Source organism: Salmo salar, chromosome 18, assembly GCF_965601325.2.
Source record: "Salmo salar chromosome 18, fSalSal1, whole genome shotgun sequence".
Taxonomy (NCBI): domain Eukaryota; kingdom Metazoa; phylum Chordata; class Actinopteri; order Salmoniformes; family Salmonidae; genus Salmo; species Salmo salar.
Genome location: NC_138308.1, coordinates 97662692 through 97676630, shown reverse-complemented (window position 1 = coordinate 97676630; position 13939 = coordinate 97662692). Strand labels below are relative to the sequence as shown.

Below are 13939 nucleotides of genomic sequence, written 5' to 3'. Positions count from 1 at the left end.
AAAATAAAAATACAATTAATTCCATTCCCCACCCCCAAGAACCCCCCAATGCACCAACAACCATGAGAATGAACTAAAGAGAGGAAAAGACAGAAGAAAACAGCAAACAACAATGCAATTTGTGTCCGCATCGATTAATTGTCTCTGGCCCCCTCCCAGTTAGGGGGAGTGATGAGCTCTACAGCAGAGTCTCACAACTCAATCGCTGGTTGAAAACTGTTTTCTGCCCCTCCCAAAAGATAGAATTTGTAGATAATTGGCCCTCTTTCTGGGACTCACCCACAAACAGGACCAAGCCTGGCCTGTTGAGGAGTGACGGACTCCATCCTAGCTGGAGGGGTGCTCTCATCTTATCTACGAACATAGACAGGGCTCTAACTCCTCTAGCTCCACAATGAAATAGGGTGCAGGCCAGGCAGCAGGCTGTTAGCCAGCCTGCCAGCTTAGTGGAGTCTGCCACTAGCACAGTCAGTGTAGTCAGCTCAGCTTCCCCCATTGAGACCGTGTCTGTGCCTCGATCTAGGTTGGGCAAAATTAAAAATGGCGGTGTTCGCTTTAGCAATCTCACTAGTATAAAGACCTCCTCCATTCCTGCCATTATTGAAAGAGATTGTGATACCTCACATCTCAAAATTGGGTTACTTAATGTTAGATCCCTCACTTCCAAGGCAGTTATAGTCAATGAACTAATCACTGATAATAATCTTGATGTGATTGGCCTGACTGAAACATGGCTTAAGCCTGATGAATTTACTGTGTTAAATGAGGCCTCACCCCCAGGTTACATTAGTGACCATACCCCCCGTGCATCCGGCAAAGGCGGAGGTGTTGCTAACATTTACGATAGCAAATTTCAATTTACAAAAAAAAAAACAACAATGACGTTTTCGTCTTTTGAGCTTCTAGTCATGAAATCTATGCAGCCTAGTCACTCACTTTTTATAGCTACTGTTTATAGGCCTCCTGGGCCATATGCAGTGTTCCTCACTGAGTTCCCTGAATTCCTATCGGATCTTGTAGTCATAGCAGATAATATTCTAATTTTTGGTGACTTTAACATTCACATGGAAAAGTCCACAGAACCACTCCAAAAGGCTTTCGGAGCCATCATCGACTCAGTGGGTTTTGTCCAACATGTCTCTGGACCTACTCACTGCCACAGTCATACTCTGGACCTAGTTTTGTCCCATGGAATAAATGTTGTGGATCTAAATGTTTTTCCTCATAATCCTGGACTATCGGACCACCATTTTATTACGTTTGCAATTGCAACAAATAATCTGCTCAGACCCCAACCAAGGAGCATTAAAAGTCGTGCTATAAATTCTCAGACAACCCAAAGATTCCTTGATGCCCTTCCAGACTGCCTCTGCCTACCCAAGGACGTCAGAGGACAAAAATCAGTTAACCACCTAACCGAGGAACTCAATTTAACCTTGCGCAATACCCTAGATGCAGTTGCACCCCTAAAAACTAAAAACATCTGTCATAAGAAACTAGCTCCCTGGTATACAGAAAATACACGAGCTCTGAAGCAAGCTTCCAGAAAATTGGAACGGAAATGGCGCCACACCAAACTGGAAGTCTTCCGACTAGCTTGGAAAGACAGTACCGTGCAGTATCGAAGAGCCCTTACTGCTGCTCGATCATCCTATTTTTCCAACTTAATTGAGGAAAATAAGAACAATCCGAAATTTCTTTTTGATACTGTCGCAAAGCTAACTAAAAAGCAGCCTTCGCAAATGGAGGATGGCTTTCACTTCAGCAGTAATAAATTTATGAACTTCTTTGAGGAAAAGATCATGATCATTAGAAAGCAAATTACAGACTCCTCTTTAAATCTGGGTATTCCTCCAAAGCTCCATTGTCCTGAGTCTGCACAACTCTGCCAGGACCTAGGATCAAGGGAGATACTAAAGTGTTTTAGTACTATATCTCTTGACGCAATGATGAAAATAATCATGGCCTCCAAACCCTCAAGCTGCATACTGGACCCTATTCCAACTAAACTACTGAAAGAGCTGCTTCCTGTGCTTGGCCCTCCTATGTTGAACATAATAAACGGCTCTCTATCCACCGGATGTGTACCAAGCTCACTAAAAGTGGCAGTAATAAAGCCTCTCTTGAAAAAGCCGAATCTTGATCCAGAAATTATAAAAAACTATCGGCCTATATCGAATCTTCCATTCCTCTCCAAAATTTTAGAAAAAGCTGTTGCACAGCAACTGACTGCCTTCCTGAAGACAAACAATGTATACGAAACGCTTCAGTCTGGTTTTAGACCCCATCATAGCACTGAGACTGCACTTGTGAAGGTGGTAAATGACCTTTTAATGACGTCAGACCGAGGCTCTGCATCTGTCCTCGTGCTCCTAGATCTTAGTGCCGCTTTTGATACCATCGATCACCACATTCTTTTGGAGAGATTGGAAACCCAAATTGGTCTACATGGACAAGTTCTGGCCTGGTTTAGATCTTATCTGTCGGAAAGATATCAGTTTGTCTCTGTGAATGGTTTGTCCTCTGACAAATCAATTGTAAATTTCGGTGTTCCTCAAGGTTCCGTTTTAGGACCACTATTGTTTTCACTATATATTTTACCTCTTGGGGATGTCATTCGAAAACATAATGTTAAATTTCACTGCTATGCAGACGACACACAGCTGTACATTTCAATGAAACATGGTGAAGCTCCAAAATTGCCCTCGCTAGAAGCCTGTGTTTCAGACATAAAGAAGTGGATGGCTGCAAACTTTCTACTTTTAAACTCGGACAAAACAGAGATGCTTGTTCTAGGTCCCAAGAAACAAAGAGATCTTCTGTTGAATCTGACAATTAATCTGGATGGTTGTACAGTCGTCTCAAATAAAACTGTGAAGGACCTCGGCGTTACTCTGGACCCTGATCTCTCTTTTGAAGAACATATCAAGACTGTTTCAAGGACAGCTTTTTTCCATCTACGTAACATTGCAAAAATCAGAAATTTTCTGTCCAAAAATGACGCAGAAAAATTAATCCATGCTTTTGTTACTTCTAGGCTGGACTACTGCAATGCTCTACTTTCCGGCTACCCGGATAAAGCACTAAATAAACTTCAGTTAGTGCTAAATACGGCTGCTAGAATCCTGACTAGAACCAAAAAATTTGATCATATTACTCCAGTGTTAGCCTCCCTACACTGGCTTCCTGTTAAGGCAAGGGCTGATTTCAAGGTTTTACTGCTAACCTACAAAGCATTACATGGGCTTGCTCCTACCTATCTTTCCGATTTGGTCCTGCCGTACATACCTACACGTACGCTACGGTCACAAGACGCAGGCCTCCTAATTGTCCCTAGAATTTCTAAGCAAACGGCTGGAGGTAGGGCTTTCTCCTATAGAGCTCCATTTTTATGGAATGGTCTGCCTACCAATGTGAGAGACGCAGACTCAGTCTCAACCTTTAAGTCTTTACTGAAGACTTATCTCTTCAGTAGGTCCTATGATTAAGTATAGTCTGGCCCAGGAGTGTGAAGGTGAACGGAAAGGCTGGAGCAACGAACCGCCCTTGCTGTCTCTGCCTTGCCGGTTCCCCTCTTTCCACTGGGATTCTCTGCCTCTAACCCTTTTACAGAGGCTGAGTCACTGGCCTACTGGTGTTCTTCCATGCCGTCCATGGGAGGGGTGCGTCACTTGAGTGGGTTGAGTCACTGACGTGGTCTTCCTGTCTGGGTTGGCGCCCCCCCCCCCCCCCCCCCCCCTTGGGTTGTGCCATGGCGGAGATCGTTGTGGGCTATACTCGGCCTTGTCCTAAAGTTGGTGGTTGGAGACATCCCTCTAGTGGTGTGGGGGCTGTGCTTTGGCAAAGTGGGTGGGGTTATATCCTGCCTGTTTGGCCCTGTCCGGGGGTATCATCGGATGGGGCCACAGTGTCTTCTGATCCCTCCTGTCTCAGCCTCCAGTATTTATGCTGCAGTAGTTTATGTGTCGGGGGGCTAGGGTCAGTCTGTTACATCTGGAGTATTTCTCTTGTCTTATCCGGTGTCCTGTGTGTATTTAAATATGCTCTCTCTAATTCTCTCTTTCTCTCTTTCTGTCTTTCTCTCGGAGGACCTGAGCCCTAGGACCATGCCTCAGAACTACCTGGTATGATGACTCCTTGCTGTCCCCAGTCCACCTGGCCGTGCTGCTGCTCCAGTTTCAACTGTTCTGCCTGCGGCTATGGAACCCTGACCTGTTTACCGGACGTGCTTGTTGCACCCTCGACAACTACTATGATTATTATTATTTGACCATGCTGGTCATTTATGAACATTTTAACATTTTAACATTTTGACCATGTTCTGTTTTAATATCCACCCTGCACAGCCAGAAGAGGACTGGCCACCCCTCATAGCCTGGTTCCTCTCTAGGTTTCTTCCTAGGTTTTTGGCCTTTCTAGGGAGTTTTTCCTAGGGAGTTTTTCCTAGCCACCGTGCTTCTTTCACATGCTTTGCTTGCTGTTTGGGGTTTTAGGCTGGGTTTCTGTACAGCACTTTGAGAATATCAGCTGATGTACGAAGGGCTATATAAAAATAAATTTGATTTGATTTAAAACAAAGGATATCAAGGACAATTAAATCATAACAGCAACGCCAACTGTAAATGTTTGTGTGCATGTCTGGCACTATTACATGTATGTGTTTATTTGAATGAGAGTGTGTTCACAAATGCATGTTCACAAACACTTGCACGGCATCAGCCTCAGGCAAACCGGCATTTGTTGTAAAAACACTGCCACTTAGTGTCATTCAAATGTACTTTTTTAAATGTTTTATTTGGACTTTTATCTTTGACCATCATTCTATCTCCCACACAGCAACTCCACTCCCACTTGTCTCCAATTCCACATACCAACCCTCAGCTTCCCTCAGCCCATCCCATGTATCTCTGCTGGCCACCCACTTCGGGTTTCCACGCAACACATATCTTTCAACTATGCTGTGATGTTTAACGTACAATATCAATCTATGTAATCGAATAGAATCCACAGATTGCGAGTTGAAGATAAATACTTTTACTAAGAGTTTTAGTATATTAGTAATTGACTGCATTTTCAGCCATTCCTGAACCTGAGACCAGAAACAGGCTACCTGAGGGCAATACCAAAACAAATGGTCTATTGATTCTGTATCCTCACAACAAAATCTGCAGAGCTTCGATGATTCTATTACCCAAATATTCAGCATTTTGTTGGTAGCAAGAATTCTATATAATCATTTTAGCTCAAAAGCACGAAGTCTTGAATCTTGCGTTTTATATATCAACTCAAATCTCTTCCCAACTATTTTGCAATCTGTATGGCGCAGTTGTCAACATCCTGGTCCTCAAATGAAACTGGTATACTTTCCTATTTATGCTATTTTTATTCCTCCGCAAGTTTTGATCCTTTATGTTGGGCAGACAGACCAGTTCCCTACCTCCTCCCGCTGCCACTTGCCTCCTCCATTTTTGGGGTAATGCTGTAATCAATTGGTTGTACTCTTGGATTGAGCAGACCTTTCCTTACAATTCTGATAACTCCATGAAGGCCATAATTCTACCATTCCAATTTACAATATCATTTATGAACAAAATACCCTGTTCAAACATATTTCCCATAAATACAGGTATTTTATCAACCAGCACATTTGACTTCAGCCATAATATGTGTTGTAATATTTGTTTTATCTTTTCAGGGGGGTCACATAGAAATTGTAGCCAGCTCTGCAATGCTTGTTTGAAAAAGAGAGATACTTTGAAAAAAGTATCATTTTCAATTAATCGAAAATGAGACATGGCAATCTGCACAAAGGCAAAATGGCCATTTTTAAACAATGGATGAGCTTTTCTTAGTAATCTACTTGAGAACCATATAGGGTTCAAGTAAAACCTTTGAATGAGTGAAGCTTTTAGAGAGAGGTTTAGTGCTTTTATGTTGAATAATCTCAACCCACCCAATTCATATTCATTATATAGATGGGCACATTCTATTTTGAAATTCATTGTGTAGAGCTTATTTATATCTTTTGTGATATGAATACTGAGTATGTCTACTTCACCATCAGCCCATTTTATGGGTAAACTGCAGGATAATGTAAAAGTCGAATTTTTGAAGGATTCAATACATAATATTGAACACTTATCATAATTAGGTTTATGTCCAGAGAGTACAGAAAAGTTATCTAGATCTTCAATGACACATTGCAGAGATCTAGCTTGCGGACTTAATTTAAAACTTGAGCCATCGAAATACATGGACACCTTTGTTTTAAACCTTGGATATCTAATCCTCTAATGTTGTTATTGGATCTGATTTTCATAGCTACGTAACAGCCACTTGCAGCCTGTGGCGCGAATTTCAAAACCTTAAAAATCCTATTACTTCAATTTCTCAAACATATGACTATTTTACAGCTATTTAAAGACAAGACTCTCGTTAATCTAACCACACTGTCCGATTTCAAAAAGGCTTTACAACGAAAGCAAAACATTAGATTATGTCAGCAGAGTACCAAGCCACAAATAATCAGACACCCATTTTTCAAGCCAGCATATAATGTCACCAAAACCCAGAAGACAGCTAAATGCAGCACTCACCTTTGATGATCTTCATCAGATGACAACCCTAGGACATTATGTTATACAATACATGCATGTTTTGTTCAATCAAGTTCATATTTATATCAAAAACCAGCTTTTTACATTAGCATGTGACGTTCAGAACTAGCATACCCCCCGCAAACTTCCGGGGAATTTACTAACAGTTTGCTAAATTACTCACGATAAACGTTCACAAAAAGCATAACAATTATTTTAAGAATTATAGATACAGACCTCCTCTATGCACTCGATATGTCCGATTTTAAAATAGCTTTTTGGTGAAAGCACATTTTGCAATATTCTAAGTACATAGCCCAGGCATCACGGGCTCGCTATTTAGACACCCGGCAAGTTTAGCACTCACCAAAATCATATTTACTATTATAAAAGTTTCATTACCTTTTGTTGTCTTCGTCAGAATGCACACCCGGGACTGCTACTTCAATAACAAATGTTGGTTTGGTCCAAAATAATCCATCGTTATATCCGAATAGCGGCGTTTTGTTCGTGCGTTCCAGACACTATCCGAAATAGTAAAGAAGTGTCGCGCGCATGGTGCAATTCGTGACAATAAAATTCTAAATATTCCATTACCGTACTTCGAAGCATGTCAACCGCTGTTTAAAATCAATTTTTACGCCATTTTTCTCGTAGAAAAGCGATAATATTCCGACAGGGAATCTCCTTTTCGGCAAACAGAGGAAAAAATCACAAAGGCGGGGGCGGTCGGGTCACGCGCATAAGCCCAGAGTCCCTTGATCGGCCACTTGAGAAAGGCGATAATGTGTTTCAGCCTGGGGCTGGAATGACGACATTCTGTTTTTTCCCGGGCTCTGAGCGCCTATGGAAGACGTGGGAAGTGTCACGTTAGAGCAGAGATCCTTAGTAAAAGATAGAGATGGAAAAGAAGTTCAAGAAATGGTCAGACAGGCCACTTCCTGTAAAGGAATCTCTCAGGTTTTGACCTGCCATTTGAGTTCTGTTATACTCACAGACACCATTCAAACAGTTTTAGAAACTTTAGGGTGTTTTCTATCCATATGTAATAAGTATATGCATATTCTAGTTACTGGGTAGGAGTGGTAACCAGATTAAATCGGGTATGTTTTTTATCCAGCCGTGTCAATACTGCCCCCTAGCCCTAACAGGTTAAAACAAATCTAACAATGGAGCTTTTAGTATATAAAAAAAACACTTGATATACCTCTACCGGTATACCATCAAGCCCTGGGATTTTCCCAGACTGAAAGGATTTAATAGTTTCAAAACGTTTTTCTTCTGTAATTTGGTCTTCGCACTGATCTTTCTGTACATTTGTTAATTTTCCAGTTTTTATATTATTTGGAAAGAATTGCTTACCATAATATGGGGAAAAAAAATGTATGAAATGTACGAAATGCATGCATTCACTACTGTAAGTCGCTCTGGATAAGAGCATCTGCTAAATGTTCAAATTTAAATGTAAATGTACAATCTTCATTCAGTGGGAAAGGATGAGACGGAAAAGTGAACATCTGCCTAAAATAATTAGCTTCCTCTTCTAAAATATCATTGGGAGAATCATAGATGACTCCGTCTTCAGTAACGATTTTATGCAAATCATTTTTGTTAGCGTTCCTGTATGGGAGATTCAGGAATAATTGCTGCATTTTTCTCCATATTCCATACACTTTGCTTTATTTTTGTAATAGATTACATTAGATTGTTCTTGAATAAGTTCCACATGTTCGATTTGTTTTTTCTCTAACTTATTTTGTACCTCTGTAGTATATTTTTTATTGCTATCTACCTGTACTATTAGTTCATGGATTTCCCTTGTTAGTCTTGTCTCTTTAGCCAGAAACTGTTTTTTTATGGGTGGTGGTCCCCAACAACAAGATATGGGTGGTCCCCAGTCCACCTGGCCATGCTGATGCTCCAGTTTCAACTGTTCTGCTGCGGCTATCGAGCCCTGACCTGTTCACCGGACGTGCTACCTGTCCCAGACCTGCTGTTTTCAACTCTCTAGAGACAGCAGGAGCGATAGAGATACTCTGAATGATCGACGACAACTGTGATTATTATTATTTGACCCTGCTGGTCATCTATGAACATTTGAACATCTTAGCCATGTTCTGTTATAATCTCCACCTGGCACAGCCAGAAGAGGACTGGCCACCCCTCATAGCCTGGTTCCTCTCTAGGTTTCTTCCTAGGTTCTGGCCTTTCTAGGGAGTTTTTCCTATCCACCGTGCTTCTACACCTGCAATGCTTGCTGTTTGGGGTTTTAGGCTGGGTTTCTGTACAGCACTTTGTGACATCAGCTGACGTAAGATGGGCTTTATCAATCAATTTGATTGATTCGATTGATTGCATGTGACGCACAATCCAGCTACGCTCTGAAGATGCAAGTCTACATGGGCTAGGATGCAAGTCTACGTGAGCTGAGTTCTACCGCATGGGCTTTTTCCTACAGCAGGCCGGCAGCCTGGGAAAACGGGACACTATCGTTCATCACACCTTATAACTCTTCTGCGGTAAAATCTCATAACCCAACGAGTTATCTGCAGCTACCGCCACAACATATATTTTCAGTGATTTATGTTCCATTTCAGCGGTACAGTTGATAACCATGGCTATGAATGCTAAGAAACCAACCTTACTGAAACACGTTATTCCTATCACTCTCTATTGGCCTCGGCATACTCACAGGGAGCCTCTCAGGATCCCTTGAAACTGGACCCATCTTCCTCTACTACTCTCTTCACTGCCTATGAAGATTCCTTCAGAGAAAATGACTCAAGTAAAAGTGTAAATCACCCAGTAAATATTACTTGAGTAAAGTTTTAAAAGTTTCAGCAAATATACTGAAGTATCAACATGAAATGTAATTGATAAAATATACTTAAGTTCAAAAGTAAAAGTATAAATCATTTCAAATTCATTATATTAAGCAAACCAGACGGCACCATTTTCTTGTTTTTTTATTTGATTACGGATAGCCAGTGTCACACCAACTCTCAGACATAATTTGCAAAGGAAGCATTTGTGTTTAGTGAGTCTGTTAGATCAGAGGCAGTAGGGATGACCAGGGATGTTCTCTTGATAAGTGTGTGAATTAGACCATTTTTTCTGTCCTGCTAATCATTCAAAATCTAACGAGTACTTTTGGGTGTCGGGGAAAATGTATGGAGTAAAAAGTACATTATTTTCTTTAGGAATGTAGTGAAGTGAAAGTTGAAATAAATAGAAGTAGTAAAGTAAAGATACCCCAAAATACTACTTAAGTAGTACTTTAAAGAATTTTTACATAAGTACTTTACACCACCAGCTAATGGCCGACATCGGGATCTCTTGTTGGGTTAATGAGGCAACTAGTCACACCTGTGACAGATCCTTTAAAAGGAGAGGTGGAAGAGGTAGACCATAACTCACAGACAACAGAGAGACAACCAGTGAATCCCTTGGAAGAGTGCAGAAGGTGAGCTTGTGATATTATTTAGTAGACTTGCTGCCTCTCAAATGGCACGTTGATCTTATGTGGCCCTGGTCAAGTGTAGTGCACTATATATGACCCCCCTGAATTTAAGAGCATAGACTAATAGTTACCTTTGTAGTGAATAGAAGTCTCTGTCAAGATCTAGTCTGCTTCCCCTTCCCTGCGTAGTGCACTGTGGGCCCTCGTCAAAGGTGGTTCACTACATAAGGAATGAGGAGCCATTTGGGAAGGATTCATATTCCTGTGTGCCAGGCTCTTCAACCACATACAATAGATTAGATGATACCTGAATTTTAGTGGAAGAATCGTAGCGCGCCGTGTTGCCGATACTCGCTTGTTGGGGTCCTCAGGACTGGGTTTAGCAATTGTTGCATAAGTTTTGTACTTAACACAGGGTTTCCTCAACCTCTCCTCTAGTACCCACAGCCATTCCAGATGATTTAAAATGCTCAACTAATCTCGCTCTTGTTCGCTCTCTCTCTCTCAGGAGACTATCACCATGGCGATATTGACCATCATTCTGCTTGTTAGCACAGCTTTTGCTCTGGGAGGTAAGAGTGATGTACCTCACACTTACTCACCAACATTTGAATAAAAACGTTAGTGGGTGTTGATCTGTCCTATTCACACACGTACGTATTAATGTTTTGTTTCATAACCAGTTGTCCCTTGGGCAGCCATTATCAACCGTGACACTGGAGAGAAGGTTGTCTTGCTCAAGGGCACATAGACAGATATTTTAACTTGACATTCAGGGATTAAAACTAGGAACCTTTGTGTTACTGGCCCAACTCTCTAACCGCTAGGCTACCTGCCACTCCTCTTGTTCCAGAGATGTATATTGGTGTCTAGATGCTGGACTGAGGTATTCTGATATGAATGGTTTGATCATTCAACTGGATGTATGATTGGATTGTCAGGAAGTAACACTGACACAACTTACCCCCACTTTCAGTCTTAGTTTCATCAGCTGTTATACAAAAGACAGAAACTGAATTGACTGCACAGGGCTTTTAAACAAGTAGCGCAATTTCAGTATTTAGCCAGGAAGTACCTAGGTTACATCTGAAATGGAACATATTCCGTATAAAATACTTCTGACCAGGGCCCATATGGGACGCAACCCAAGATTCCGGCATGCATGTGCTGCAATGTTATGTCCACATTACAATCAATCTATGTTACCTGTGTCCAGATGCTACGTTACGACCCATGACCCCCTGTGAGCGTGCTAGATATGCCGCGACACATGGCCCAATTGGAGCCTACATCCCCACGTGTGACGCCGCTGGACGATACACCCCTAAGCAATGTTCGGGCTCTACAGGTTAACACGGACGCACATATACACACACTAAATTCTCCAATTCAGTTGAATGTTACAGTAAATATTGTATGTGCAACATGTCTATTTCTGGTAGGTTACTGTTGGTGTGTGACCACTACTGGACAGAAGATTCAGGGTACGGAGACTCCACCAGGCACTGCTATCAACTGCTAGCAACTGTTCCACCAAGGTGTGTGTATATACATACTCATTCACTAAATGTTATTTCTTTGCAGCTGATTCTGGATGTTAATGTTTTTTGTCTAATTGTAGATGAAAGGCGTTGGAATGAAGTCTTTGAAAAGACGGACAGTTGTCTTTACTGTACGACAGGAACTGATTCACGCCCCATATAAATGCATGAAGAAATCCAGAGATTAAACTGTTGATTTACTTACTTTATTGTTGGTGTGATTATCTGAACCAGTCCATTTCTGGGAAATGGAGGAAGGAGTAGGACTGTATTACCGGCAGTTACAAGAAATGAAGGCAGTCAAATTCCACGTGACCATTTAGTAATTAGGCTTCTCCAAGCTCTGATGCTGGTGATGGTCATTAGTTGCCTGGTACTCAGCACTCTATTGTCCCTCTAATCACTCTGACATCAATGCAAATGTAAAACATTTCATGAGCTCATGTTGCGCAACATTTCTATAACCTATGCAATTGTCTGAGAACTGCCTCATGGCTTCTATTAGAAAGAGGATCCCATCAGCTTTCTATAGGTTAGATCTACTATATTTGCAGTACCAGTCAAAAGTTTGAACACACCTACTCATTCCAGGGTTTTCATCTAATATTTTCAACTATGACATAACACATGGAATCACATCTTAAACCAAAATATATTGAGATTCTTCAAAGTAGCCACCCTTTGCCTTGACAGCTTTGTACACTCTTGGCATTCTCTCAACCAGATTCATGGAATGCATTTCAATTAACGGGTGTGACTTAATTTGTGGAATTTCTTTCCTCAATGCGTAAGAGCCGATCAGTTGTGACAAGGTAGGGGTGGTATACAGAAAATAGCCCTATTTGTTATTTTAAGCCCAAGAACAGCTCAATGCAAAGAGAAACAGCCCATTACTTTAAGACAGGAAGGTCAGTCAATGCGGAACATTGCACTTAAAGAAACGTTCAAAGTTCTTAGTCTCAAAAACCAAGAGCTACGATGACTCATGAGGCTCACCACAGGAAAGGAAGACCCAGAGTTACCTCTCTTGCAGAGGATATGTTCAATAGAGATACCAGTCTTAGAATATGTGTTTCACAGAGTTCAAGTAAGACACCTCAACATCAACTGTTCGGAGGAGACTGCGTGAATCAGGCCTTCATGTTCGAATTGCTGCCAAGATACTACTTTCCGGAACAGACTATGGGAGGTGCACAGTACTACATGGAACTCTATTCCACATCAAGAAACTCATGCCAGCAGTAAGATTAGATTTAAAAAAACGGAGAAAAATACACTGAAGCAACACATGCATACAAACACACGATAACATACACCCATGTACGCTTGGATTTTGTGTTATAGATATGTGGTAGAGGCCTGAGGGCACACACTTAATATGTTGTGAAATCTGTTATGAATGTATGGTAATGTCTTTAACCTGTTAGGGCTAGGGGGCAGTATTTGCACGGCTGGATAAAAAAATGTACCCGATTTAATCTGGTTACTAATCCTACCCAGTAACTAGAATATGCATATACTTATTATATATGGATAGAAAACACCCTAAAGTTTCTAAAACTGTTTGAATGGTGTCTGTGAGTATAACAGAACTCATTTGGCAGGCAAAACCCTGAGACATTTTCTGACAGGAAGTGGATACCTGATGTGTTGTATTACCTTTAAACCTATGCCATTGAAAAACACAGGGGCTGAGGAATATTTTGGCACTTCCTATTGCTTCCACTAGATGTCACCAGCCTTTACAAAGTGTTTTGAGTCTTCTGGAGGGAGATCTGACCGAACAAGAGCCATGGAACGATGATGGCCCATTAGACACCTGGCGCGCGAGTTCATGTTGGGTACCCTCGTTCCAATACGTTATAAAAGAGAATGCATTCGTCCACCTTGAATATTATTCATGTTCTGGTTAAAAAAGGCCCTAATGATTTATGCTATACAACGTTTGACATGTTTGAACGAACGTAAATATATTTTTTCCCCTCGTTCATGAAGTGAAGTCCGGCGGGCTTAGATCATGTGCTAACAAGACGGAGATTTTTGGACATAAATGATGAGCTTTTTTCAACAAAACTACATTCGTTATGGACCTGTGATACCTGGAAGTGACATCTGATGAAGAGAATCAAAGGTAATGGATTATTTACATAGTATTTTCGATTTTAGATCTCCCCAACATGGCGGCTAGTCTGTATCGCAACGCGTATTTTTCTGGGCGCAGTGCTCAGATTATTGCAAAGTGTGATTTCCCAGTAAGGTTATTTTTAAATCTGGCAAGTTGATTGCGTTCAAGAGATGTAAATCTATAATTCTTTAAATGACAATATAATATTTTACCAATG

The 13939-nt window shown here is 41.2% G+C and overlaps 1 protein-coding gene across 1 annotated transcript; it reads left to right on the top strand.

The window, feature by feature from the left end:
- The first annotated feature begins 10022 nt into the window (after positions 1-10022).
- On the top strand, positions 10023-11801 carry LOC106591027 (equistatin-like). The gene is made up of 5 exons (XM_045712737.2): positions 10023-10059; positions 10565-10628; positions 11273-11404; positions 11499-11594; positions 11678-11801. Exons 2-4 carry the CDS (start codon positions 10577-10579, stop codon positions 11576-11578), a joined length of 264 nt encoding a protein of 87 aa, XP_045568693.1. The 5' UTR covers positions 10023-10059; positions 10565-10576; the 3' UTR covers positions 11579-11594; positions 11678-11801.
- Positions 11802-13939: the final 2138 nt, after the last annotated feature.